This window comes from Pelophylax lessonae, assembly GCF_965119305.1.
Source record: "Pelophylax lessonae genome assembly, chromosome: 11".
In the NCBI taxonomy this organism is placed as follows: domain Eukaryota; kingdom Metazoa; phylum Chordata; class Amphibia; order Anura; family Ranidae; genus Pelophylax; species Pelophylax lessonae.
This window is the reverse complement of record NC_138778.1, coordinates 178,378,922-178,406,824: the sequence shown is the minus strand read 5'-3', so window position 1 is coordinate 178,406,824 and position 27,903 is coordinate 178,378,922. Positions and strand designations below refer to the sequence as shown.

The 27,903-nt window shown below is 44.9% G+C and overlaps 1 protein-coding gene across 1 annotated transcript; it reads left to right on the top strand.

The window, feature by feature from the left end:
• Positions 1 to 198: 198 nt before the first annotated feature.
• DNAAF19 (dynein axonemal assembly factor 19) lies at positions 199 to 21,208 on the top strand. The gene is made up of 4 exons (XM_082272930.1): positions 199 to 288; positions 4,764 to 4,915; positions 12,622 to 12,754; positions 20,665 to 21,208. The coding sequence occupies exons 1-4, from the start codon at positions 247 to 249 to the stop codon at positions 21,070 to 21,072; spliced, it is 735 nt and encodes a 244-aa protein (XP_082129056.1). The 5' UTR covers positions 199 to 246; the 3' UTR covers positions 21,073 to 21,208.
• The last annotated feature ends 6,695 nt before the right edge of the window (positions 21,209 to 27,903 follow it).

The window sequence follows — 27,903 nt, the reverse complement described above, 5'->3', positions numbered from 1 at the left end:
AAAAATATGTAACGCTGCAAAATAACACGATAATATTTTATCTCAGTTTGTTTTTAAAATACACTTAATTTCCTGCTGGTTTTAATTGAAAATAAAACTCCCTAAACACGGCTAGATAGGTTTCTGGCAATAAACTAGACACCTATGGCTGAAGGAGAAGGCGGCAGCCTTTCCCTAGGCTCCGGGCGTGACGTTCGTGTTTCTGATTGGCTCGTGAGGATATCTAAAAGCAGGGAGCTTGTTGCTATGGTGATCGATGCTGTACTTTACCGATTCGAATGTAACCAGGTGAGTTCCATGTGTGATCGCTGTGAGTTCTGTGCAGGGTGGCAGATATTACAACTGTCTCCAATCCCAGCCTCTGATAATGTTTGAATATTTTATATTATTCACCACTTTAGCTCTGGAAGGTTTTACCTCTTAACCACTTAAGCCCCGGAAGATTTTACCCCCATTCCGACCAGGGGGTATTTTGCGATTCGGCACTGCGTGACTTTAATGGACAATTGCGCGGTAGTGCGACGCTGTACCTAAACGAATTTGGCGTCCTTTTTTTCCCACAAACAGAGCTTTCTTTTGGTGGTATTTGATCACCTGTGCGATTTTTTGATGACGCGCTATAAACAAAAAAAGAGCGTCAATTTTGCAAAAATAGCAATATTTTTCACATTTTTTTATATGAAATTCCCCAAAAAAAATGTAAAAATCAAAATTTTTTAACATTTTCGGCCAATTTGTTTTATGCTACCTATGTTTGGAAAAAAAAAAATCGCAAAAAGCGTATTTTGATTGGTTTGCGCAAAAGTTATCGCGTTTACTAACAAAGGGAAAGATTTTTGTCATTTTTGTTGTTTTTTTTTTAACGCGTAATGGCGGCGATCTGCGATTTTTTTGCGGTACTGCGACATTGCGGCGGACAGATCGGACCCTTGACTGACATTTTTGACACTTTTGGGGTTACCAGTGACATTACTGCAGTAATCAGTGCACTGTTACTGTAAAAATACACTGGTAGTGAAGGGGTTAACTTTATGTGGGAGGGAGGGGCTGTGTGTGTCCCTAGGGGCGTGCTTTTTACTGTGATTGGCTGTGGCTTGAGCTGTAAGGACACTGATCAACGGATCTACATAGTAGATCCATGTGATCAGTGTCTTTACAGCGAGGAGAATGACAGGTCACTTGTTTACACAAGCTGCCTGACATTCTCCCTCTCCCCTGCCGATCGCCGAGTGGCCGGCGGACATCGGGTCCGCCGGTCACACGCGCGGGGGGGGTCCGTGACCACGCGGGAGCGGGAGCGCTCGCTCCCTAGACCCTCACAAGCAAGCAAAGTAGCCCTACGTTAGTTTGCCTGTGAGGGGCTGACCGCCGACGTAGATAGTCGTGCGGCGGTCGGCAAGTGGTTAACCACTTTACCACCGGAGGATTTTCCTGTTTTACGTCCAGGCCACTTTTTGCAACTTGGCACTGTGCGACTTTAACTGACAATTGCGCGGTCATGCAACCCTGTACCCAAGAGAAATTTACGTTCCTTTTTTCCCACAAACAGAGCTTTCTTTTGGTGGTATTTGATCATCTCTGTGCTTTTCATTTTTTGCGATATTAATAAAAAAATAGCGACAATTTTGAAAAAATAACAATATTTTTCTACTTTGACAATTAAAAAATATCCAATATATTCAATTTTTGTCATATATTTAGGCCAAAATGTATTTAGCTACATGACTTTGACAAAAAAAATCCTCAATGAGCGTATTTTTAACCGCTTTAAGACCGGAAGATTTTACCCCATTCCTGACCAGGCCATATTTTGCGATTCGGCACTGCGTTACTTTAACGGACAATTGCACTGTCGTGCGACGCTGTACCCAAATTAAATTTATGTCCTTTTTTCTCCCCACAAACAGAGCTTTCTTTTGGTGGTATTTGATCACCTGTGCGATTTTTACTTTTTGCGCTATAAACAAGAAAAGAGCGACAATTTTGATAAAATAACAATATTTTTCACATTTTCTTATATGAAATTCCTCCCAAAAAAATGCAAAAATCAAAATTTTTTAACATTTTAGGCCAATTTGTTTTCTGCTACATATGTTTGGTAAAAAAAATCGCAATAAGCGTATTTTGATTGGTTTGCGCAAAAGTTATCGCAGCTACTAACTACGGGAAATTTATGTAATTTTTATTGTTTTTTGTTTTTAACAACTAGTAATGGCGGCGATCTGCGATTTTTTTTTTTTTTTTTTTGCGGGACTGCGACATTGCGACGGACAGATCGGACCCCTAACTGACATTTTTGACACTTTTGGGGGTACCAGTGACATTACTGCAGTAATCAGTGCTATAAATATGCACTGTTACTGTAAAAATGACACTAGCAGGGAAGGGGTTAACTTTATTGGTGATCAAGGGGTTAATGTATGGCTGGTGCTTACTGACATGTGTGGGGGGAGGGAACGGCACAGATCGCAGGTTCAGCTATGCTGAATCCTGTAATCTGTCCCTGTCTGTCACATAGGAGATCCGCCCGCTTTGTTTACACAAGCGGGCGGATTTCCACACTCGATCCCCGATGATCGGGGGGAAGAGCGGCGGTGATCACCGCCTCTCCTCCCCTAGCCCAACTCCCGCTGTGTCTGTGCCTCCGGCGGCACGCGCGCCGCCCACAAAGGGAGGAGTCCAGCGACGTAGGTCTATGTCGCTGGACGATAACGAGCCACTTTGCCGCAGTACGCTCAATGTGAGCGGTCGGCAAGTGGTTAATGACCAGGCCATTTTTTGCTATACAGCACTGCGTTACTTTAACTGACACTCGCGCCGTCGTGCGACGCTGTACCCAAATAAAATTGATGCCTTTTTTTCCCACAAATAGAGCTTCCTTTGGTGGTATTTGATCACCTGTGCGATTTTTATTTTTTGCACTATAAATAAAGAATTAAAATTTTGAAAAAAAAAACAAAAAAAAAAAAAACAATATTTCTTACTTTCTGCTTATAAAACATATTCAGTAAAAAAAAAAAAATTAAAACTCAAATTTCTTCATCAATTTAGGCCATTATGTATTCTGCTACATATTTTTGTTAAAAAAAATATATCCTAATAAGCCCCCGTTCACACTGGGGCGACGCTACTTCGCACCGCGACCTCCGAGGTCGCGGTGCGAGCAGCGCGCCGCGACCTCGGAGCGGCCACCACGGACTTCATAACATTGAAGTCTATGGCGGTCGCCTCCTGGTCGCCCCAAAGAAGCTCCGGACCCTTTTTCTGAGTCGGAGCGACTTGTGTCGCTCCTATCAGAACGGGTCCGCAGCTTCCCTATGGGAGGCGACCTGCGGCGACCTGTGAGGCGACCAGGTCGCCTCACAGGTCGCCCCAGTGTGAACGGGGGCTAAGTGTATATTGATTGATTTGCGAAAAAGTTATCACATCTACAAACTATGGGATACATTTATGGACTTTCTATTGTTTTTCCTAGTAATGGCGGCAATCAGCGATTTTATTTTTTTTTTTGAATTATTTTTTATTTATTTATTTATTTTTATTTTTTGCGGGACTGCGATATTGTGGCGGACAAATCTGACACTAAAGGCCCGTACACACGTGCAGATTGTCGGCCGAAAAGATTCGGCCGACGATCGATCGGCCGATTTTCGGCTTGTTAGTATGATGCTTCCGACAGCCGACAGCGCACTTTCGGCCGAACAGAATCTGTTGTGCAGGCATTAAAATTTTTGTATGCTGACACCAGAACGGCCGATTGTTCGCCAGTCAGTACAGATTTCGGCCGACAGACAGCAGATTTGCAAGACTGGGCATGCTCAGAAAAGAAAAAATACAGGGAAAGTTAACCATCACATGACATCACTTCTGCAGTCGGCTGTTGTTGGCCGACAAAATTCGTGTGCAGTCTTTTGCACTTTTCAGCGGACATGACAGCCCGGGGACAAAAGACGGCCGATCGTTTGGCAGACGATCGGTACGTGTGTACGGGGCTTTAGAGACACTTTTTGGGGACCAGTGACACCAATACAGTGATCAGTGCTAAAAAATATGCACTGTCACTGTATAAATGACACTGGCAGGGAAGGGGTTAACACCAGGGATGTAAGTGTGCTCCTAGGGAGTGCTTTCTAACTGTATGGGGGACTGAGTTTACTAGAGAGATCTGTGTTTCAGCCTTAGTAAATCTCCCCCAATGTGGCAACAAGTATAAAATGTAGGGACACAGAGGTTCCTATACATGCTTACAGCAGCCTGCAATCCCCCTGCTTGGGCTGGAGTTGGAATTTCAAATAGGCATGTTCCTAAAGCTGGCCCTGCACTATACAATGTTCTTTAGGGTTGTCATTCTATTACATAGATTTAGTAAATCTAAACAATCCTTTCAATTTGTATCCAGTCAGACAGGCCCTTGCACTATAGTTGATGGTAGATCTAAAGGAGATTGTACAATCAGAATGTAGAGTGTATGGTCAGCAATTGTCACAATTCAGCACAGGTACTTCATGACAGCTTCTCTTTGATATCCTTATCATAATATGGTCCATTGTGATTTCTATCCATTTGCCCACCGTACTGTATATCGATGCCACCACTGATCTAGAGCGCCACCCTCAGTATAGTTTGGGGAAATATATGATTGGGGACGTTACATGGGTGCATCTTATGTTTGTAAATGTTAATGCAAAACTTTAGAATTATGGGGAGGGGGTGGGGATGGTAAGCCATTGGTGTATCTGTTCTAATAACCTCCATATTCTCAGCTCTTAACAATGAATAGCCCCGAGGTTCTCGACTTCAGTGAGCTGGAGAGGGAGCTGGCCAATGCTGTGGCTGCAGATGAGAAGTACCGAAGGGAGAACGACGCCAAGTTCCGTGCCATCCATCAGAAAGTGGCATCCTATGAGGAGTTCAGGTATGTGCCAGCAGCAACCAATCAGATTCCAACTGAAAGCAAAATAAAGAAGCTGATTGGTTGGTCTTGTCAACACTTGTTGAGATTATGAATTAATCACATTTACTATAAGCATTAAGATTTTTAGAGGTTGCTTTAAAGCAACGCAGAAAACCTTTCCTTATTTGTCTGTGTACAAATCTCACCTTAACGAATGACAGGTTCTCTTCTAAGTTACTATATCTACAATAACTATTTACCCACACTCCTATTTCATTCTGTTATGCTGAATTAAAAGTCCTTCTTAAACTTTGTGATGGAGCAAGGCTGATGACTCCCCCACCCCACATGACTTGGGCATGGTGAAAAAATTATATATATATATATATATATATATACATACATACAGTGCAATGTGAAAGCATTCGGCCCCCTTGAACTTTTCGACCTTTTGCCACATTTCAGGCTTCAAACATAAAGATATAAAACTGTAATTTTTTGTGAAGAATCAACAACAAGTGGGGCACAATCATGAAGTGGAACGAAATTTATTGGATATTTCAAACTTTTTTTTAACAAATAAAAAACTGAAAAATTGTGCGTTCAAAATTATTCAGCCCCCTTAAGTTAATACTTTGTAGCGCCCCCTTTTGCTGCGATTACAGCTGTAAGTCGCTTGGGGTATGTCTCTATCACTTTTGCACATCGAGAGACTGAACTTTTTGCCCATTCCTCCTTGCAAAACAGCTCTAGCTCAGTGAGGTTGGATGGAGAACGTTTGTGAACAGCAGTTTTCAGTTCTTTCCACAGATTCTCGATTGGATTCAGGTCTGGACTTTGACTTGACCATTCTAACACCTGGATATGTTTATTTGTGAATCATTCCATTGTAGATTTTGCTTTATGTTTTGGATCATTGTCTTGTTGGAAGACAAATCTCCGTCCCAGTCTCAGGTCTTTTGCAGACTCCATCAGGTTTTCTTCCAGAATGGTCCTGTATTTGGCTCCATCCATCTTCCCATTAATTCTAACCATCTTCCCTGTCCCTGCTGAAGAAAAGCAGGCCCAAACCATGATGCTGCCACCACCATGTTTGACAGTGGGGATGGTGTGTTCAGGGTGATGAGCTGTGTTGCTTTTACGCCAAACATAACATTTTGCTTTTTATGGATATCTTTAAGAAATGGCTTTCTTCTTGCCACTCTTCCATAAAGGCCAGATTTGTGCAGTATACGACTGATTTGCAGTGGTCTGATACTCCTTCCATTTCAATATTATCGCTTGCACAGTGCTCCTTGGGATGTTTAAAGCTTGGGAAATCTTTTTGTATCCAAATCCTGCTTTAAACTTCTCCACAACAGTATCTCGGACCTGCCTGGTGTGTTCCTTGTTCTTCATGATGCTCTCTGCGCTTTAAACGGACCTCTGAGACTATCACAGTGCAGGTGCATTTAGACGGAGGCTTGATTACACACCGGTGGATTCTATTTATCATCATTAGTCATTTAGGTCAACATTGGATCATTCAGAGATCCTCACTGAACTTCTGGAGAGAGTTTGCTGCACTGAAAGTAAAGGGGCTGAATAATTTTGCACGCCCAATTGTTCAGTTTTTTATTTGTTAACAAAGTTTGAAATATCCAATAAATTTCATTCCACTTCATGATTGTGTCCCACTTGTTGTTGTTTCTTCACAAAAAATTACAGTTTTATATCTTTATGTTTGAAGCCTGAAATGTGGCATAAGGTCGAAAAGTTCAAGGGGGCCGAATACTTTCGCAATGCACTGTATATATCATTTTCTGTAGGCATTTGTAAATGTTTTCTCTAGTGTCTAATAGTATGTCAGCTTGCTTGCTGTCTATATACTCTTGCACTCTACTAGCAAAGATAGACCTAAATAACTCAGTGACCCAGAGGAGGGTCCAGTCACCTTCTCCTCTACTAGCAAGCAAAGATGGACCTGAATGACTCAGTGACCCAGAGGAGGGTCCAGTTGCCATCTTCTCTACTAGCAAAGATGGACTTGAATGACTCAGTGACCCAGAGGAGGGTCCAGTCGCCTTCTCCTCTACTAGCAAAGATGGACCTGAATGACTCAGTGACCCAGAGGAGGGTCCAGTCGCCTTCTCCTCTACTAGCAAAGATGGACCTGAACCCAGAGGATAATCCAGTCGCCTTCTCCTCTACTAGCAAAGATAGACCGGAATGACTCAGTGACCCAGAGGAGGGTCCAGTCACCTTTTCCTCTACTAGAAAAGATAGACCTGAATGACTCAGGGATCCAGAGGAGGGTCCAGTCACCTTCTCCTCGACTAGCAAAGATGGACCTGAATGACTCAGTGACCCAGAGGAGGGTCCAGTCGCCTTCTCCTCTACTAGCAAAGATGGACCTGAATGACTCAGTGACCCAGAGGATGGTCCAGTCGCCTTCTCCTCTACTAGCAAATATGGACCTGAATGACTCAGTGACCCAGAGGAGGGTCCAGTCGCCTTCTCCTCTACTAGCAAAGATTGACCTGAATGACTCAGTGACCCAGAGGATGGTCCAGTCGCCTTCTCCTCTACTAGCAAAGATAGACCTGAATGACTCAGTGACCCAGAGGATGGTCCAGTCGCCTTCTCCTCTACTAGCAAAGATAGACCTGAATGACTCAGTGACCCAGAGGAGGGTCCAGTCGCCTTCTCCTCTACTAGCAAAGATGGACCTGAATGACTCAGTGACTCAGAGGAGGGTCCAGTCGCCTTCTTCTCTACTAGCAAAGATGGACCTGAATGACTTAGTGACCCAGAGGAGGGTCCAGTCGCCTTCTCCTCTACTAGCAAAGATGGACCTGAATGACTCAGTGACCCAGAGGAGGGTCCAGTCGCCTTCTCCTCTACTAGCAAAGATGGACCTGAATGACTCAGTGACCCAGAGGAGGGTCCAGTCGCCTTCTCCTCTACTAGCAAAGATGGACCTGAATGACTCAGTGACCCAGAGGAGGGTCCAGTCGCCTTCTCCTCTGCTAGCAAAGATGGACCTGAATGACTCAGTGACCCAGAGGAGGGTCCAGTCGCCTTCTCCTCTACTAGCAAAGATGGACCTGAATGACTCAGTGACCCAGAGGATGGTCCAGTCGCCTTCTCCTCTACTAGCAAAGATAGACCTGAATGACTCAGTGACCCAGAGGATGGTCCAGTCGCCTTCTCCTCTACTAGCAAAGATAGACCTGAATGACTCAGTGACCCAGAGGATGGTCCAGTCGCCTTCTCCTCTACTAGCAAAGATAGACCTGAAGGACTTGGAGGAGGGACCAAGCCCCTTCTCCTACAATAGCAAAGATAGGCATAAATAACTTGGGCAGACAACCCCTCCTCTTCTACTAGTAAAGCTGATGTGTTAACTGTAATAATGCAGTATGCCAGAAAGCATACAAACAGTGCTTGACTTTCTATTTAGAAAAAAACGCATATTGCAATGAGTTCACCCTATAATAAATATTAATGTGCAAAGTAAAGATTCTATATACCAATTATTAAACAATTCGTTTCCCTTGGAACTGGCCATAGACCAAAGACTACTGGATGACCAGTCTCTAGCGTATGTTCCTGTGTGCACCTCAGACCATCCATCTACTTCAAGTAAATGTTTAATTGCAGTTTAAGTTTTTTTTTTTTTAAATTAGCTATTCAGAATTTGAATGGTCCATGTGTAATTGGAAACAATGCACCCCTTATGTATTTATAGAGCCTGCTGCCTCTTACCACACAAAAAAATCTCTGGTTCTGTAAATGGAAGGATGTTGCAGGGGGTGCCTGTAATTTGACCTCCAGCAATATATGGGGCTTCTAAGGAAGCAGTCAAGGGGACGATGATTACTGGAAATCCTTTTTTTAACAATACTTGTTCCCTGATTGCAAGAAACATTTTTACACATTTTAGTTTACTAAGGCACTGTGTGTTAAATTTTTTTTTTATTTTATTGCTGCTAATCCCTGTCAGCCTCTTTCACCCACCACCTCTCTACATGTCAGCTTTAGATCATTACTTTGGGCCTGCTTGGTGGTGGACTATACCTGCACAATGTGTGTGTGCACAGCTGCCTGTAGTCTCCACCAGAGGTGCATGTACAGAGCAACAACAGTAGAACACAACTAAAAGAAAGTTGTCACCCTATAACAGGGAGAGATGAGCCCCTTTGAAATGGTGCCTCCTGGCCCTTTAGGTTTCAGCTGCTGAGAGGCAGGAAGGGGTTTATGATCATGTGATTGGCTGGCGATCACATGATCAGAAAGCTCTCAATCACAAGAAGCTATCAGGAGCTTTTCGTTAGCCACCAGTAACTGTGCCCAGAGTGCGTCTTTGTGTCTGCAAATCGGTACGCAAATATGCAGCCGCTCAGCGCCAAAGCCCACCCGGTGAGAGGCCACATATTTGCGTACTTTCAACGCCTAGGGGTTAAACAAGGACCTTCATGGCAAGATCACCAGATATTATCTTAATGAAAGTTGCAGATTTAAAAAGATTGACAACAAGAAAATGTTAACGTATACCTAAAAGCAAACTTTTTTTTTTTAGTTTTGGATAGAGTGCATAGGGATTAGACCTCCTGTTGGGTTTTTATTGCTGTCTCTGCTCCCATTAGGGAGGTTCACCCTCTCTCTTTATCCTGTTTACCATTATCATTTAAATTAAAAGTGAAACAAAATCCTAAATTTTTAGGTTGTCCCCAGAAAAGTAATAAAGGGGGAATCTTCCAATTAGGAACCTAGTTCTGATGGCGGGGGGGGGGGGGGGGGGGGGGGTTTCCCAGGGGGTCCCAGGGGGGGGGTCCCAGATTCCCTTATTTTGCAGGGAATTCCTCTCACTTCCTGTTTTGGCTTTGGGAGAGGAAGTGAAGGGAAATCTCCCCAATGGGGCACAGGTGGTAAAAAATTAACCAACAAGGGTAATAACCCTCCCTAAAGCCCAGTACACACGGTCATATTATCGAACGATCTGTCGTCCATTTTTGTGGCATGCTAGTCTGATGTGGAAAGTGAAGAGGTTATTTTCATACGAATTTTCCCGTACGACAGAATTCTACTTCAGAAGTGATGTCATGTGTTGGATTGCTTTGTATGTGTTCTTTCGTCTCTGAGCATGCCTAGTCTTGCACTTAAGATTTTTTTCCGTCGAAATCTGTACTAATGAGACGAAAATCGGATGTTGTATTACGGACAACAAATATTTTATAGCCTGCACATCAGGATTTTGTCAGCCGAAAAGTCGGAGTCGGCTGTCGAAAGCACCATACTAACAATCCGAAAATTGGCAGATCGGTCGTCGTACGAATTTTCCCTTCCGAATTTCTTATCGTGTGTGCAGGGCTTTACTCTATTCAAAATGAAAAAAAATAAAAAACTGACTAGAATTCTACTTTAAGCCTTAGATAACATTTTAATGATTGGGGTTAGATCTATACCTAAATGAAACCTCAACCCGACACCCACTGGGCTTAATTTAGCTTTTGACCCCCTGCGTTTTTTGCTGCGTTATGCTCAATTAATCTATTCACATGCTCTGTGAATCCAGTGTTGTTCTGTTGTGATCCCCACTGCACAACTTTTCCCGCACTGCCATTTTCTTTCCTTATGTCAATGGGGACCAGCTGTTCTTGCAGCCGCCCCTCTGATGACGTGCTGCCAGGTCTGTCCTCCTGCAGCCACTGTCTCTCTGCAGATGCCTCATGGGATATCTGAAGTGGATATCCCAGGAGCCTGCTAGAGCAGTGTACACATCATTCTTGAGTAGGTGAGAATGGAGGAAGGGGGTGGGCCGAAGCAAGAAAAAAAAAAAGGTTTCTTCAAGGGGGGGTGGTGGATCTGTCACGGATATTCAAAATGCTTTTTTGAGAGTGAAGGTCCACCATACCGCCAAACTTTTGAGATGAGAATAAGGGACACCTATTAGCAAAAGTATGTAGGCATAGGACACACCCCCTGTTGCGCCCACCTTAACCACTTGCCGACCACCGCATGACTATCTACGTCGGCGGTCAGCCCCTCACAGGCAAAGTGACGTAGATCTACGTCGCTCGCCTGTGAGGCTCTAGGGGGCGAGCGCACGCCGCCGGAGGCGCGCTCCCTCCCCGCTCACTCCCTAACATCTCCGCGCGTGTCACCGACGGACCCGATGTCCGCCGGTCACTCGCGGTCATCGGGTGGAGAGGGAGAAAGACAGGCGGCTGATGTAAACAAAGCCGCCTGTCAGTCTCCCCTGTGTAATGACAGAGATCATACAGTTCTGCTATGCAGGATCGTATTTCTCTGTTGTTACACGAAAAGCCACGTCCCTTTACAGTTAGAAACACGCCCCTAGGGACACACTTAACCCCTCCTTCTCCAATAAAGTTAACCCCTTCCCTGCCAGTGTTATTTTTACAGTAACAGTGCATATTTATAGCACTGATTACTGTAGTAATGTCACTGGTACCCCCAAAAGTGTCAAAAATGTCAGTCAAGGGTCCGATCTGTCCGCCGCAATGCCGCAGTCCCGCAAAAAAAAATCGCAGATCGTCGCCATTACTCATTAAAAAAAAAAAACAACAAAAATGACAAAAATCTTTCCCTTAGTTAGTAAACGCAATAACTTTTGCGCAAACCAATAAAAATACGCTTATTGAGATTTTTTTTTTTCTTTTACCAAACATATGTAGCAGAAAACAAATTGGCCTAAAATGTTAAAAAATTTTGATTTTTTTACATTTTTTTGGGGGGAATTTCATATAAAAAATTTGAAAAATATTGTTATTTTTTCAAAATTTACGCTCTTTTTTTGCTTATAGCGCAAAAAGTAAAAATCGCACAGGTGATCAAATACCACCAAAAGAAAGCTCTGTTTCTGGGAAAAAAAGGATGTCAATTTCATTTGAGTACAGCGTCGCACGACCGTGCAATTGTCCGTTAAAGTCACGCAGTGCCGAATCGCAAAATAGGGCCTGGTCAGGAAGGGGGTAAAATCTTCCGGGGCTTAAGTGGTTAATAGGAGAATTATACAAAAAAAAAAAAAAAAAATGATTAGCTAAACACACAAGTGCATTTTTTTTCTTTACCACACCTATTCCTTTATATTGGCTTTTGAAATTTACAAATGCAGCAATTTAGAAATTAGATGAAAGGTTTAGCACAGGGAAACATTTTTTGAAAGATAAAAGGTGCATTTAACATATAACTATTTAGATCAGACCAAAATGATGGACAAATAAGGAGGAAAGAGGGACTTTGTTCGAAATCAGGGACAGTTGGGAGCTATAAGTTACAAAATAACTTCAAAATTGTTATTATTATTATACAAGATTTATAAAGCGCCAACAGTTTGCGCAGCGCTTTACAATATGCGGGAAGACAATACAGTTACAATCCAAATCAATACTGGAGGGATTAGAGGGCTCTGCTCGTTAGAGCTTACAATCTAGAAGGGAGGGTCAAATAACTTTAAAAGTTACAAAATAACTTCTCTAGAAATTCTACAAAAGCCAACTCTTGGATGAAAACATTTTTTTTTTCTTTTTTTACACTCTATAGAATTTCTTTGCCTCCATTTAGATATATGCTTTCAATAATTCCTTCTATAAAAAAAAATGTATATATTTTTTTTAATGTAACAGGAGTTTGGATGATGTTTCAGTAAAGCAATATAGTGCCATTGTCAGTATTGACTTTTCTTTTGAACAATCTATTCCATGTTCTCTTGTACTCTGCAGAGATATTGTACTCGCATCTAACCTGAAACCCTTGGAGCGGAAGGACAAGATTGGAGGAGATAGGAAGCAGCCATGGAATCCAACTGCTACAACAAGCAGCTCATCCAGAGAGGCAGTTTGTACCGTATTACAGGTGAGGCGGAAGAAGAAATTGATTGCATCTGCTTGTCCTGGCCGCTCGCCTTTTTCCTCCATGACATTACTGCAAACTCCTTCCTCTCTTTTAATCCAGATATGTCCATCTGATTACCTCCAGAAATGTTGCAGTTTTTCTTCAATTATCACATTGTACAAGTGAAATGGTACTTGTTTTAGGAAAGTATTCCCACTGAGCCTATTTGGTGTGTCCTGATGGGCTTTTCTCTGGACATTTTTGCATTTGGGTTATGAGTATATTGGGAGAGGTTCACTTTACAGGTGACAATGTAATCAGTACTTATCCTATCACCCTGATCTTGTGTTTCTAAAGTCCTGTGCATGATCCCCCTGTTCCCGTGAGACCTACAAGGGCCACTCAGGCATTTAGTGTTGCATTGTAAAGAAGCAGAGTTGGTTCCACTGTACCTGGAAGTATAAGATATTGCTTTGACAGTGGGAAGCGTAGGGATAGAAAGTGCTAACAGCTTACATGTGTAGCATTGCCAGGGCCATATTACTGAATGGGCACGCTGGGCAGTTGCCCGGGGGCCCCACCTGCCCAGCGACCCAGCCCCAGCCAAGCATTAGTCCCGATTTCCGTGTGCATCCCGCCGCCAAACCTAGCAGGTGGCAAGCACCTGTCGGCCCTGCGCTGCTGTCAGGGCTGCCGCTAGAAATCCCAGGGCCCCATACAGCCTACCTGACAGGGCCCCCCCCCCCCCCCACTATCCACAGAAATATCAAACTTATATTATCACCCCCCAATCTCTCTTCCTAGCACAAATCCCTCCCAGCACAACCCCCCAAATAACTCCACAAATTCGCAACCCCATCCCCCCAGCACAAATTCCCCCCTCCTAGCACAAATCTCCCAGCCCCGCTCTTAGCACAAACTTTCCCCCCAATCCCCCTTCTGGCTCAAATCCCCCAAACCCTCCTACAAGCACATACCCCCCCATTCCTCCTTCTACCAAATCCCCCCCCCCCCAAATCCCCATTACACTTTCTAGCAAAGAGAGCTGCCAATCCCTCAAACATCCCAGGCATAAATTATTTTCCCATTATTATTTCTGTAAGCCCCCCAAACCGAGAGGGAGAAACCACTACTAAGCCAGGAGGGGGTGCACTGTGTTGTGCTTTCCCCTCCTGTCTGAACAACACACAGCATAAGAGACAGGATCGCTCTTACATTGCATCGGACTGTACACTCACACCGCCCCCTACCCACATTTCCTGCTGTTGGGAGATGAGCAGCCCATGGAGGAGATAGGGGGTGGTAATCAAACTGTGTGTGTGTGAGTGTACAGTGCGATGCAATGTAAGAGCGATCCTGTCTCTTATGCTGCATGGACGAGTGTTGTTCAGACAGGAGGGGGGAGCCCACAGAGCACCACACAGCGCACCTCCTCCCAGGCCTTACCTCTCCACGACTCCACCACTTCTTCAGACTGCCGTCCCCATGTCCCAGCTCTGAAAGAGTGCTGAAAGCCGGTGAGAGGAAGAGAAACCTGCTTTCAGCCGGTGGAGGAAAAGGCAGAGAGTGCATCGCTCTGTCATTGATCCCTCTCCCCACCAATCCGCCTGCTGCCCGGGCCCCCCTATGTGCCCGGGCCCCATACAGGAGTACTGGCTGTACCCCCCTGATGGCGGCACTGGCTGCTGTCAGGCCACTTGGGCCATGAAGCCCACAACTGCAGGAATGCCTGTCCACCTCCACGGGAACAGGCACACACAGGACAGTCGAGTCTGTCTCCCGTCTGTGTATATGTTCCCCGGAGCCAGCCGCCCAACTTGGAAGCTGTCACTACCTGACACTGCTCTACCAATAAATATCGCCTTATCAATAATTTTCATTTTTATTCTCGTGGGTGATTGTGTAGGCCGGGCCCCAGTGCACTGCATTGCCCGGGGCCCTTTAATGCTCTTAAGATGGCACTGAGCATTGCCCCCTAAAGGACTGCTGAGAATTGCACTTTCTGGATTCCCCTGGGTTACCCGTAGCATCTGATAGCAGATAAATAGCATTTAAAGTCCTTGGCTCAATCAATAATCAATCCAGGGGATGTTGGTTTTTTTTTTGTTTTTATTTAGAACTGGGATGGGAGAAGGGATGAGTGGGATACTCCAATTATGAATTATGCACAATTCTGAGGACAACTAGCTGTAGTCTGCGGCAAGGCCGCTGCTTCACCTTGCCACTGAAGTGAAGATAATGAATATGATCCTGTTAAAAGTTACTCTTCAGGGTCTAACTTGGCACCCCCTTTCTCACTTGCTGTGTGTGTGCTAGCTCCTGTCCACTGACTCTCCACTGGAGCGGTCTCCTTCCTGGGCAGGCCCCAGGCAAGCTTCCCGGTACTCACGGACACTTTTTTTTCTCAAGGTTGCTCTGCCTCCAACTCCACTTGTCAGCATCCATAGGACCTCCTGGCTCAGCACCACACTTCTTGCTCACTAGGCCGACCGCCTGTGACCACCTTCGACAACAAACAGGACAGACAGCCGTCACCCTCCTCCTGGGACCTGGCTTCCTGACCAAAGACACCCTGTCACAAGTGCCCCTGGCTTTTATCCCATATCCCAGAATGCACCACTGTTTGTGCCAACTCACTGGGATAGCTGAAAGATGTAAAACTTCTGCGCTAATGGTCTATTCGGAGGGGAGGATATGTGTGCAAACTGTATGTGCAAATTTAAATGTGTAAAGTGTAAACGTGATATAGGAATAGGCTGCAGCCTCCCTAAATAATAGTCCGAAGACTATAACCGTGAATGAATAAAAAAGAGGGATGGTGGCGCTGCCTATAAAGGAAATATAAGGTGCAACAAAAATGCTAGTAATAAGGTGACTAATGCATATGAATGGTATTGAACCAGTGATGTCAAGTGATAAATATCAAAACAAAGTTGCAATCAACTGTAAAAATATTCTTACTAGCAGTAAATATCAAGGTGCAATATTTTAAGGTGCTAACTACACAGATTATAAAGTGACTGGTGCTTACAGATAATATTGAATCATGTGATGCATGTGATAAATATCAAACGAGATTGACAATAAACAATAACCAGCAAATATATTAAATGTGCAGTATATAAAGTGCTTATCAAAAAAAGTGCTATAGTGCATAAAAAACCCCACCCTACCATATAATATGGTATGGGGGTAATATAAAGTGCCAACAGCAAATAATATTCAATATGCACACAGAGGACAGTCCAATATAAATAAACAGTCTCTATGTCACATGCAGTGACCAAAGGCAAGTATAAAAGATTCCAAATCCATATAGGTGACAACACTCTGGTGATAATTTATAAGGAGTGACCCCGTGGTGGACGGTGAGGTGTTGGGTGATCCTTCTGGTAAAAAAACGCACTTACCAGAAACAGCCACCCCACACAGGGGTATATAGCGGGTGTATGAAATGTATCCAGCGATCCAACGATTCCACTTGTTCCTGGATAGGGACGTCCTATAGGAAACCTAGCTGATCCTAGTATAAGGTATCCCCTATGATGTAAATGGATCCTAATAGGCTCCTAATGGCGGATAGGTCCAGGGTGCCCACCGGTATCACTCCAAAGTATATGCCAGGGAATAATCATAAACAAGGGACATAGTGTAATTCCGTAAGGTATTTATTCATACACAATGTAGAGAGGTACTCACATATGAGCAGAATCAAACAAGCGTGTAACGGGAAGGAGCGCAATGCGGTCCAAGCCTCGATCTCGAATGGTGAAAACCGGAAATGACGCGACACGCTGTACGCGTTTCGTAGTTAATGACGCTGCTGATGACGTATTAACTACGAGTTTACGTCACTTCCGTCGGGAGGTGCGTATGCACGCTGGGTTGAGTGGGTGTTTTAAGAGCGGCGAGACGGCGTTACCCTCGCAGCTGCCGGGGTTGACGCCGTCTGATACAATGCACGGTAAGCACCACAGAGCCCCACACGGGGAAGAGATCTTTGAAATGCTGCACTATTCAAATTTATTCCTCTGCTTATACGTACCTCCTTCCATCCCATCTAGACGCTCCTTAGTGAGCCACCGGGGGAAAGAAAAAAATAGAGGGAATCACCTCTTAGCAAGCTATCTTTTCCTGCTGTCTACTTGACAGATGTACCAACGCTGATGTCCCTCGAATTGTAGGGTGTTGAGACACCTCTTTGGGTTGGAGAGGACGCCATACCTGTAGCTTACCTCAGCGCACATATACTATCAGTATATGTTGTCCAGTATTGGTAAGATTGATTCTAGTACAGCATTTAATACCTCTTTGCAGATGATCTCTTTGTGCTTTATATAACATCTTAATGCCACCACTTTATATCTCTCAGAGAAAAAAATGCTTTACAGACCAGTCAACAGCCTCTAGGCAACTTCTGAGCAGCCAGTACGTTATATACAGGTATCCACTAATGTGTGACGTTTACATATGGTATGCTGCCCTCTTTTCCACCCCCTCCACATCCGTGGGGGAGGCGTTCACTGGGTGACCACTCTTGCATGTCATGAGGTGATGGAGATCTGAGACACTTTCGGTGCATGTTCTCAAACTTCCCTATACAATAATGTTGTTTGTTCTAATGTATTATCTCCTTTTTACACAGGAATTCTAAGGCAAATTTATCTACTTTAAAATCAATATACCCCTGAAGAAGCGGATACTTGAATACCGCGAAACATGTTGGGTCATTACCCGGTGTTTTTGGTGTAAATCACCGGTTTACATATATTGTTATTGCCTATTAGAACACATCTGTATATTCCTGATATATTGCTTTATACATGTTTTTTCATTTCATGTCCATGTGTTGTCTTATTTTTGTCATGCTTTTAATCTAAAGAATAAATTTATACATTTTTATATATGATGTTTATTCATCTCTAATTACAGTACCGTAAAAATCCCATTAGCCCTCATTCTTTTTCTTCACCCTCTCCCTTTTCTCTCTTTCTTTCTCAGCTCTCCTTTTCTACCCACTCTGTTTTTTCCATCTTTATTCCTCTATTGTGTTTTCCTCTTGTTCCCCTTTCCTTTTCTCTTTCTATCTTTCTCCTCCCTTCTCTTTTTTTGAAAGCACGGTTTTGGTGCTGGACCCTTCACCCGGATCCTGCACAGACCTGTCCTTTCTTGAATAGTTTGACAGGGATGTTGGTACACTGTTCAATTTTTAACAAACACCCCCTTATGCACTGCACATTTAATATATTTGCTGGTTATTGTTTATTGTCAATCTCGTTTGATATTTATCACATGCATCACATGATTCAATATTATCTGTAAGCACCAGTCACTTTTTAATCTGTGTAGTTAGCACCTTAAAATATCGCACCTTGATATTTACTGCTAGTAAGAATATTTTTACAGTTGATTGCAACTTTGTTTTGATATTTATCACTTGACATCACTGGTTCAATACCATTCATATGCATTAGTCACCTTATCACTAGCATTTTTGTTGCACCTTATATTTCCTTTATAGGCAGCACCACCATCCCTCTTTTTTATTCATTCACTGGGATAGCTACAAAAGCCTGTGTGTCACTGGCTGGGTTTCCTCCACTGTCCAACAGGCTCCCCTATTGGACACAGTGGGGACACTCCCTCAGCCCAGATGAATCACACCCTGGACACATGTAACAGGCCTAACTACTGATCAGGCTTCCCTGATAAGCAGATGGAGCATACTATTCACACTGACTAGCACCTATCTAGGAGGGTGCTACACATGACTAAGGTATTAAATATGGCTTGTGATTATACCCCCACCCTTTAGAATAATAACCACATACAAGATATTGGAGTTAATTGGCTATAGCAGCCTTTCATTAACCAAAACATAAATCACAAATAATGATAAATAACATAACATGGACACATAGTGCATAAAGAATGGAGCCACAAGGTCCTTATAGGCACAGAACCAAAGGACAGTACCTGCGTGCCACTTCTCAGGCCTCCAGCCGCAAAACCACCGGCCTGAGGACAACTCGCAGATACACATCCCACCACCAGGGATCCGTACCTCAGGCGGGTCCCTACACTGTACCTTTTTGAGCCCATATTAACCTAAAAGGACCTTGCACCCCGCCAAACTCCATACCCAACTTCTCACCACTTCAGATACCCAACACGGCATATCCACAACCAAATCCAGGGCGGTAGGGTGGGAAGATGTTCTTTGCTGTCTGCCCTACAACTGAAGACCACCCCTTTGTTAGCACACTACTTCCTCCCAAACTCCTCCCTTCCCAATCTTTTCCCCAATCCCATAAATTCCCTAAATATATTACAACCTTAAAGCGGAGTTCCACCCAAAAGTGGAACTTCCGCTTTAGGTATTCTAACCCCCTGACATGCCACATTTGGCATGTCATTTTTTTTGGGGGGGAGCGGGTACCTAGTTTTGACAGGTACCCGCTCCCACTTCCGCTCGGAGCGCCGCGGCGCCCTGAACGGAAGTTTTCCTCTCCCCCTCCTTCCCTGCAATCTTCTGGGACATGTCAGAGGTCCCAGAAGATTGCCGGCCAATCAAGACGCGCAGCGGACCTCGCGCATGCGCAGTGGGTACCTGGCTGTGAAGCCGCAAACTGTCACAGCCGGGTGCCCACAGCAGTGATGCCGGCGCCGTCGAGACCAGAGGGAAGAGGATCGAGGCTTCGGGCGGCCGCATCGCTGGACCATTGGACAGGTGAGTGAAAAGGCTGGAACTCCGCTTTAACTTTCCTGACCCCTCTTATGCCCAAGCCCCTTTACCCTCTGTCATGCCGTCTATTGTTTTACTTATTAAATTCCGGGCCTTTCTTTACAGTGCCATAGTATGGACAAAGCACAGGTTCCCTTTAAAGCCCAGCTCTACTCTTGCAAATATAGACATACACTATATTGTCAAAAGTATTGGGATGCCTGTCTTTACACGCACATGAGCTTTAATAGCATCCTAGTCTTTAGTCTGTAGGGTTCAATATTGAGTTGGCCCACCCTTTGCAGCTATAACAGCTTCAACTCTTTTGAGAAGGCTGCCCACAAGGTTTAGGAGTGTGTCTATGGAAATGTTGACCATTCATCCAGAAACGCATTTGTGAGGTCAGGCGTTGATGTTGGACGAGAAGGCCTGGCTCGCAGTCTCCGCTCTAATTCATTCCAAAGTTGTTCTATCAAGTTGAGGTCAGGACTCTGTGCAGGCCAGTCAAGTTCCTCCACCCCAATCTTGCTCATCCATGTCTTTATGGACCTTGCTTTGTGCACTGGTCCAAATCATTTGGTGGAGGGGATTATGGTGTGGGGTTGTTTTTCAGGGGTTGGACTTGGCCCCTTAGTTCCAGTGAAGGGAACTCTTAAGGCATCAGCATACTATGACATTTTGGACAATTTCATGCTCCCAACTTTGTAGGAAGAGTTTGGGGATGGCCCCTTCCTGTTCCAACATGACTGCACACCAATGCACAAAGCAAGGTCCATAAAGACATGGATGAGTGAGTTTGGGGTGGAGAAACTGGACTGGCCTGCATAGAGTCCTGACCTCAACCCGATAGAAACATCTTTGATGTGAATTAGAGCAGAGACTGTGAGCCAGACCTTCTTGTCCAACATCAGTGCCTGACCTCACAAATGCACTTCTGGAAGAATGGTCAAACATTCCCATAGACACACTCCTAAACCTTCTGGACAGCCTTTTCAGAAGAGTTGAAGCTGTTATAGCTGCAAAGGGTGGGCCAGATTAATATTGGACCCTAGGAACGAAGACTGGGATGCCATTAAAGTTCATGTGCGTGTAAGGCAGGCGTCCTAATACTTTTGACAATGTAGTGTATCTGCATATATGAATCATGCCTACTGTAACGTACTGTATTTATTTAAAGTTTTTTTTTTTCTTTAATTTTTATTTATAGGAATCCCCTTTAGAACCCAGCAATGCATTTGAATTTACCCGTGAGTGGCGCAGGATAGACGTAAAGAAAAGATACGACTTTCTGCTGCAACTTGGAGCCAACAAACTGTCCCACATCTTCCATGCGGAGGTTTGCTCGGCCCTCTTGGGAGAAATCCTGCAGGTACTGGAGGGGAACATCCTGAGTGTACAGTGGCAGGAAGTGGTGGACATCTTGGGTTGCCTGGCACAGACACAACGTTTCGATCTCAACCTGATCTTCCTCAGCAAAGCCGAACGGGCAAGCTGCAGGGAATTATTTGGGAAGCTGCAATGTATAGTCATGGAGGAAAAGGAAACAGATGGTAAAAACAGTGCGACGCTGATCCATCTTATGTCGGTTTACAAAGTCACAGAGTCCAGCATCTAAACTATTAAATATTTGCTGGTTATTGCTGATTTAAAGGACCAGTCTACCCAATAATGATTTGTAAAGTGCTGTCAGTATTAAATAAATTGGATGCTTCTCCCCTGTGATTAGCTGGATTCAAGATCATGGCTTAAAATCTGGGGGGGGGGGTCAATAAATAAAATGATTGCGGTAGTATAGATTGTGGGTAAAACTATGGCTCATCCCCTTCTATGTAAATGTTATTGTAAGCACAAGGCTTGGCTAACCATCTAAAGAACTGTACGATTTGCCATGCTTTGGCTGGCACACAACAACGACCTCTAGACCAGGGGGTCTTCAAACTATGGCCCTCCAGTTGTTCAGGAACTACAATTCCCATCATGCCTAGTCATGTCAGCGTTTTACAATGCCTCATGGGATGTGTAGTTACGCAACAGCGGGAGGGCCGTAGTTTGAGGATATCTGCTCTAGAGGAATCCCATTATTGTCTATGGGGTCCATTCACATCTATGCAATTCTGTGAAACCTGGAAAAAGGTGCAGGAGCTTTTTTCTGTAGAACATCCTAAATCATTGATGGCAAACCTTGGCACCCCAGATGTTTTGGAACTTCATGTCCCATGATGCTCATGCACTCTGCAGCGTAGTTGAGCATCATGGGAAATGTAGTTCCAAAACATCTGGGGTGCCAAGGTTCGCCATCACTGTCCTAAATATACTTTAATTAGAGCACATGAAAAACGCATTACAAACTAATAAAGAAAAAAACTCAGATGCACCCAGTCTTAAAATGGTTCTAAAAGCTGAAGGTTTTTTACCTACATGCTTTCTATGCATGAAGGCAAAAAGCCTTTAGTATGCAGCTCCCCACTCAGCCTCCCCCCTAAATCTTACCTAAGCCCAATCTCAATCCAGCAATTTGTACGAGAACAGAGGCTCCGCTAGGTCTCTCTCTCCACGTTGGCTGAGATGCAGTAGCCATTGGCTTCCGCTGCTGTCATCAGAGCCAGTGAGGAGGGTGTAGGCGGATGGTGAATGCTGAGTCGCGGTCTCTGTCTTATGGACACAGAGCTGGGCTCGGGAGCAAGCACGCACAAGGGCCCCCATAGCAAGCAGCTTGCTATCGGAGCACTCGGCGGGGTGGGGGACCTGAACAGAGGAGGATCGGGGCAGCTCTGTGCAAAACCTGCTCTGTGCAATGGTTTTGCACAGAGCAGATAAGTATACCATGTTTGTTATTTTTTTTTAATTTTGACTTTACAAACACTTTAAACTGGGGATACACTAGTAGATTTTGGAACAAACATTTTCATCTTAAAGCGGAGTTCCACTCAAAAGTGGAACGTCTGTCTATCTGTCTCCCACCCAGTGGCGTATTTAGGTTTTGTGCTGCCCTAGGCCTGACTAAACTTGTGCACCCCCTAATTTAAATATGACCCACCCCTTCCTATAAAGGCCACACCCCTTCCTGTTTATGACCCACCCTGTCATCTGTAAACCACAGACCACGAACATAATCTATCAGTACAGCCTCATCAGTTCCCATAAGTTCAGCCTCATCATTGCCCATCAGTGCGGCATATCAGTGCCCATCAGTGCAGCATATCAGTGCTGCCTTATCAGTGCAGCCTCATTAGTGCCCAGCAGTGCAGTTTATCAGTACCCACCATTGCCGCCTCATCAGTGGCCATTAGAGCAGCATATTAGTGCCCATCAGTGCCTGGGGGCAGAGGAAAGTAGGCGGAGCATTTGGCTGCAGTGCCACACTTCTTAGCATTGGCGGCCGTCGGGCCAGTTGTATTAAGTGTGGTCGACGGCCTGCGGTCTGTCAAAATGTCCTGACTGGCAGGTATTATCATACTGGTAGGTAGCAGTGTGACCGCTTTATGGGGGCACCAGACTGATTTGTCTCCCGGCCCAATTCACCACATAAGACTGGCACTATACAAAAAGTGTAGCGCAAGCCGGCAGTGACCCTTTTCGTGCCGGGAGGAGGCTGGTTTTTTTTCGTGCAGGGTGCAGCTTTTTGCTGCCCCCTCTGCAAAGTGCCGCCCTAGGCCTGGGCCTTGTTGGCCTAGGCCAAGATACAGCACTGCTTCCACCCCCATGCCACATTTGGCACCTTTCATAGGGGGGCGGGTACCTGTTTTTGACAGGTACCCTGTCCCTACTTCCATCGGAGCTTGTCGTGACGAGGTACATCAAAAGTTTGGCCCCCTCCTCCTTCCTCTGCTTCTAGGCCAGTAAGAGAGCGCAGCGTGCTTTGCGCATGCGCAGTAGAGACCCAGCCGTGAAGTGCAAGGCTTCACTGCGGGGTTCCCCTATCAGCAATGGCGGTGGCAGAATCCGACAGTCGATGGAAACATCGGCTGCGGTGCCAACATTGCTGGACTCCAGGACAGGTAAGTATCCTAATGTTAAAAGTCAGCAGCTCCAGTATGTGTACAGTATGTGTAGCTGCTGACTTTTAATTTTTGGAGGGGGGGGGGGCAGAACACCGCTTTAAGAATGATCGTTCAATTTTAGAAAAATGAGTGGGGTGACATCAATGTTCATTTTCAACCATATTGAAGAGGAAATTTAAAGGAGCAGGATGAAAATCTTTTTTGGATATATACGTTTTCATTAGGGAAAATATTGCATTCATTCCAAAATCAAATCCAAATTAAATTTCAAACGACTTTTGTCAATCTGTCGAAAGTACTGAGAATTTCCATACAAATCTTCGTAAGAATTTGTATTTGAAAATCTACAAGTTTATACCCAGCTTTTTTTTTTTTTTGATTGGCTCAGATATGCAGAAATGCATGCTATCTGTGTAGGGGACAGGGGCCGAGTGCTGGGGTGGAGGGTTAACTGTTTTGGGCTTTAATATAGAACTGGGGTCTCCAAACATTCTAAACTAAAGGCAAGTTTACTGTCCTTCAGACTTGGGCGGTTTGGACTGGGGCCATTTGAAGTAGAAAATGTCCCCGCAACAGTGGGAGTAAACAATGCTCCATGTTTGGTGTCATTGAGAGGAATTGTGCCCCATTGTTGGTGTCTTTGAGAGGAATTGTGCCCCATTGTTGGGTTCATTGAGAGGAATTGTGCCCCATTGTTGGTGTCATTGGGAGGATGGATCATGCCCCATCATTGATGTCACAGGAAGGAGCTGTGCCTGATTGTTAGGTTCATTGGGAGAAATTGGGCCCCTTTGTTGGTGTCATTGAGAGGAAAGAATCATGCCCCATCATTGATGTCACAGGAAGGAATTGTGCCTGATTGTTGGGTTCATTGAGAGGAATTGTGCCCCATTGTTGGTGTCATTGGGAGGAATTGTGCCCCATTGTTGGTGTCATTGGGAGGGAAGAATCATGCCCCATCATTGATGTCACTGGAAGGAACTGTGCCTGATTGTTGGGTTCATTGGGAGGAATTGTGCCCCTTTGTTGGTGTCATTGGGAGGCAGAATCATGCCCCATCATTGATGTCACTGGAAGGAACTGTGCCCGATTGTTGGGTTCATTGAGAGGAATTGTGCCCCATTGTTGGTGTCATTGGGAGGCAGAATCATGCCCCATCATTGATGTCATTGGAAGGAACTGTGCCCGATTGTTGGGTTCATTGGGAGGAATTGTGCCCCAATGTTGGTGTCATTGGGAGGATGAATCATGCCCCATCATTGATGTCACAGGAAGGAACTGTGCCAGATTGTTGGGTTCATTGGGAGGAATTGTGCCCCTTTGTTGGTGTCGTTGGGGGGGAATAATGCCCCAGTGTTGGTGTCAGAGGATGAAATATTGCCCCAAGGTAAGATAAAAGCAAGCCGGGGCTGCAGTTTGGAGACAGCTGATGTAGAAGATACTTACTTTTGTAAAACTTTGCTCACTATTTCTTGATCCTGGGAATCTCATGCCGAAAAAAACCAGACCAGCCTCCTGGTCTATATCTTATATACTCAATAGCAATGCAACTTCTTATCATTTGTACATTCTAAACTTACAGCATTGTATGTGTTAAGCCAAGAAAGTCAGGAGTTTCAAATCGTATCCCATTTGGTACAGCATTTTATAAATCGGTTCTCACCAAGCATTAACTATAGCAATCCAGGACATGAGAGATGTTTTAGAATAATCCCACAACTATGCAACGCCACTGTGAAATAAAGCTCTAATTTTAACATTTTATCTAAGTATTTGATGATGTCAGTCCCACAACCTGCACTTACCTCTATTGGGATTACCTTGTCCATTTAAAACGTAGAGACTCCCAAAATGGTCAGCATAGGCCAAATTTGTAGTTTATGCCAACTCAGTTGTTCCCAATGCTTTTCAGTTTGTGAATAAACACAATGGGAGGAATTAACAAAGAGTGATGTAAGCACCATGCTTGCCTCACTCTTCTAAATATAAAAAAAGAGCAGAAGCTGATGTGGTGCAAGTCACTTTGTTAAAGCGGAGTTCCGGGCAGAGAAACGTTTTTTTGTTGAACATACCCCCGGGACAGTCAGGGCTAGCACATTCCACAATGGCTAGCCTCTGATCTGTCCCGGTTCGCACTTACCTTTTAGAAGAAATACTTACTTAGAAATTTTCTTCCACAGCGTTTCCATCTCGGTTGTGGGCAGCTGAAGCCGGCGCGGTCCTCTTCTCTGTCTTCTTCCGCGTCTTCGTGTCCCAGAATGCACTGCACCGGCCCCTCTCGTCACTTCCGGCGCGGCGCCGCATTCCTAAACAGCTTCTGGGCATGCCCAGAAGCTGTTTAGCAGGGGAATGCGGCGTCGCCCGGAAATGACGAGTGGGGTCGGTGCGGCGCATTGATTCCTGGGAGCTATGACGTTTAGCTTCCAGGAATCATCGCGAGGCAGGAAGTGACGGGGTGAGCATCGGCGCTGGAGGAGGAAGCTGTCATAGGTGAGTATTTACGATCGTCAATAAAAAGGTGAGTAAACAAAAAAAAAAAAAATAACTATCCAATTCCTTTTCAGGTGCGGCATACCTAGCGGAGGGGCACAAAAAAAAAAATCTTTTTTGTGCCCGGAACTCCGCTTTAATTAATATCGACAAGTTTTGTTCTGCCATGTCTGACAGACACAGCACAGTGAACAGGAGAGCTGGAGCTGCATGCTCTGATCTCAGTGCTGACCACACCCCTCCTACCTCCCCATTCAGACACGGAGCTGGGCTTCGGCCCTGCCCCTCCTTCTCCTGATTGGCTAACCGGCTTTCACTGACAGCCAAGGGAGCCAATGGCTAAGCCAATCAGGAGGGAGAGTCCCGGACGCCCAAGTGATTCGTGGACAGAAATGAGGCTCAGGTAAGTATCAGGGGGTGCTGGGGAGGCTGCTATACACAGAAGGCTTTTTAGCCTAATGCATAGAATGCATTAAAATAAAACCTTCTGCCTTTACAACTCCTTTAACCACTTGCCGACTGCTCACAGTATATTTACTGCGGCAGTCAGCCCCTCACAGGCAGAGCGACGTAAGTCTACGTCGCTAGCCTGTGAGGGTCTCAGGAGCGAGCGCGCGCCGCTGGAGGCGCGCTACCGCGCGGTCACGGACCCCCGCGCGTGTGACCGGCGGACCCGATCGTCCGCCGGTCACTCACGATCGTCGGGGGAGAGGGAGAAAGTCAGGCGGCTAGTGTAAACAAGCCGCCTGTCATTCTCCCCGGTGTATGAATGATGATCATACGGTTCTACTATGTAGAACCGTTGATCACTGTTCATACATCTCAAGCCACAGCCAATCACAGTTAGAATCACGCCCCTAGGGACATACATAGCCCCTCCCTCTCAAAAAAAGTTAACCCCTTCACTGCCAGTGTAATTTTACAGTAACAGTGCATATTTATAGCACTGATTACTGTAGAAATGTCACTGGTAACCCAAAAAGTGTCAAAAATGTCAGTCAAGGGTCCGATCTGTCCGCCGCAATGTCGCAGTACCGCAAAAAAAATCGCAGATCGCCGCCATTACGCGTTAAAAAAAAACAAACAAAAATGACAAAAATCTTTCCCTTTGTTAGTAAATGCGATAACTTTTGCGCAAACCAATCAAAATATGCTTTTTGCAATTTTTTTTTTTTTAACAAACATATGTAGCATAAAACAAATTGGCCGAAAATGTTAAAACATTTTGATTTTTACATTTTTTTGGGGGGGGAATTTCATATAAAAAAATGTGAAAAATATTGTTGTTTTTGCAAAATTGTCGCTCTTTTTTTGTTTATAGCGCATGATCAAAAATCGCACAGGTGATCAAATACCACCAAAAGAAAGCTCTGTTTGTGGGAAAAAAAGGACGTCAAATTCGTTTAGGTACAGCGTCGCACGACAGCGCAATTGTCCGTTAAAGTCACGCAGTGCCGAATTGCAAAATACCCCCTGGTCAGGAAGGGGGTAAAATCTTCCGGGGCTTAAGTGGTTAAAGTGTTACTAAACCCAGGACCCTGTATTCAGGGCTGCTGTTAGAAATTACGGGGCCCCCTACAGCCTACCTGATAGGGCCCCCCCCCCCCAAAAAAAAATATCAAATTTCATTTCTGCTAAAATGCCATGGTCACAATGCGGTTTTGCAGCCATGACAGAAATCATACCCTTGCTAACTCTGCTTCCTGACACCTGTATTTTGTTATACTTTTTTAAAATTGCTGAATGGTAATTTTACATTGCGAGACCACGCTGCAACTGAGTCAGGTGTTTGGCTTGCAGTTGCAGATCAGCCCCTTTTAACTGAAAAGGGGGGTAAGGCTGGGTTCACAATGATGCGAATTGGACGTGGGTTTTTCTGCATCCAATTCGTATGTCAGGAGAGTGTGACTGGCTCTTAATGCACCCAGTTCACAAAGCTCTGGGGTGGCTGCAGA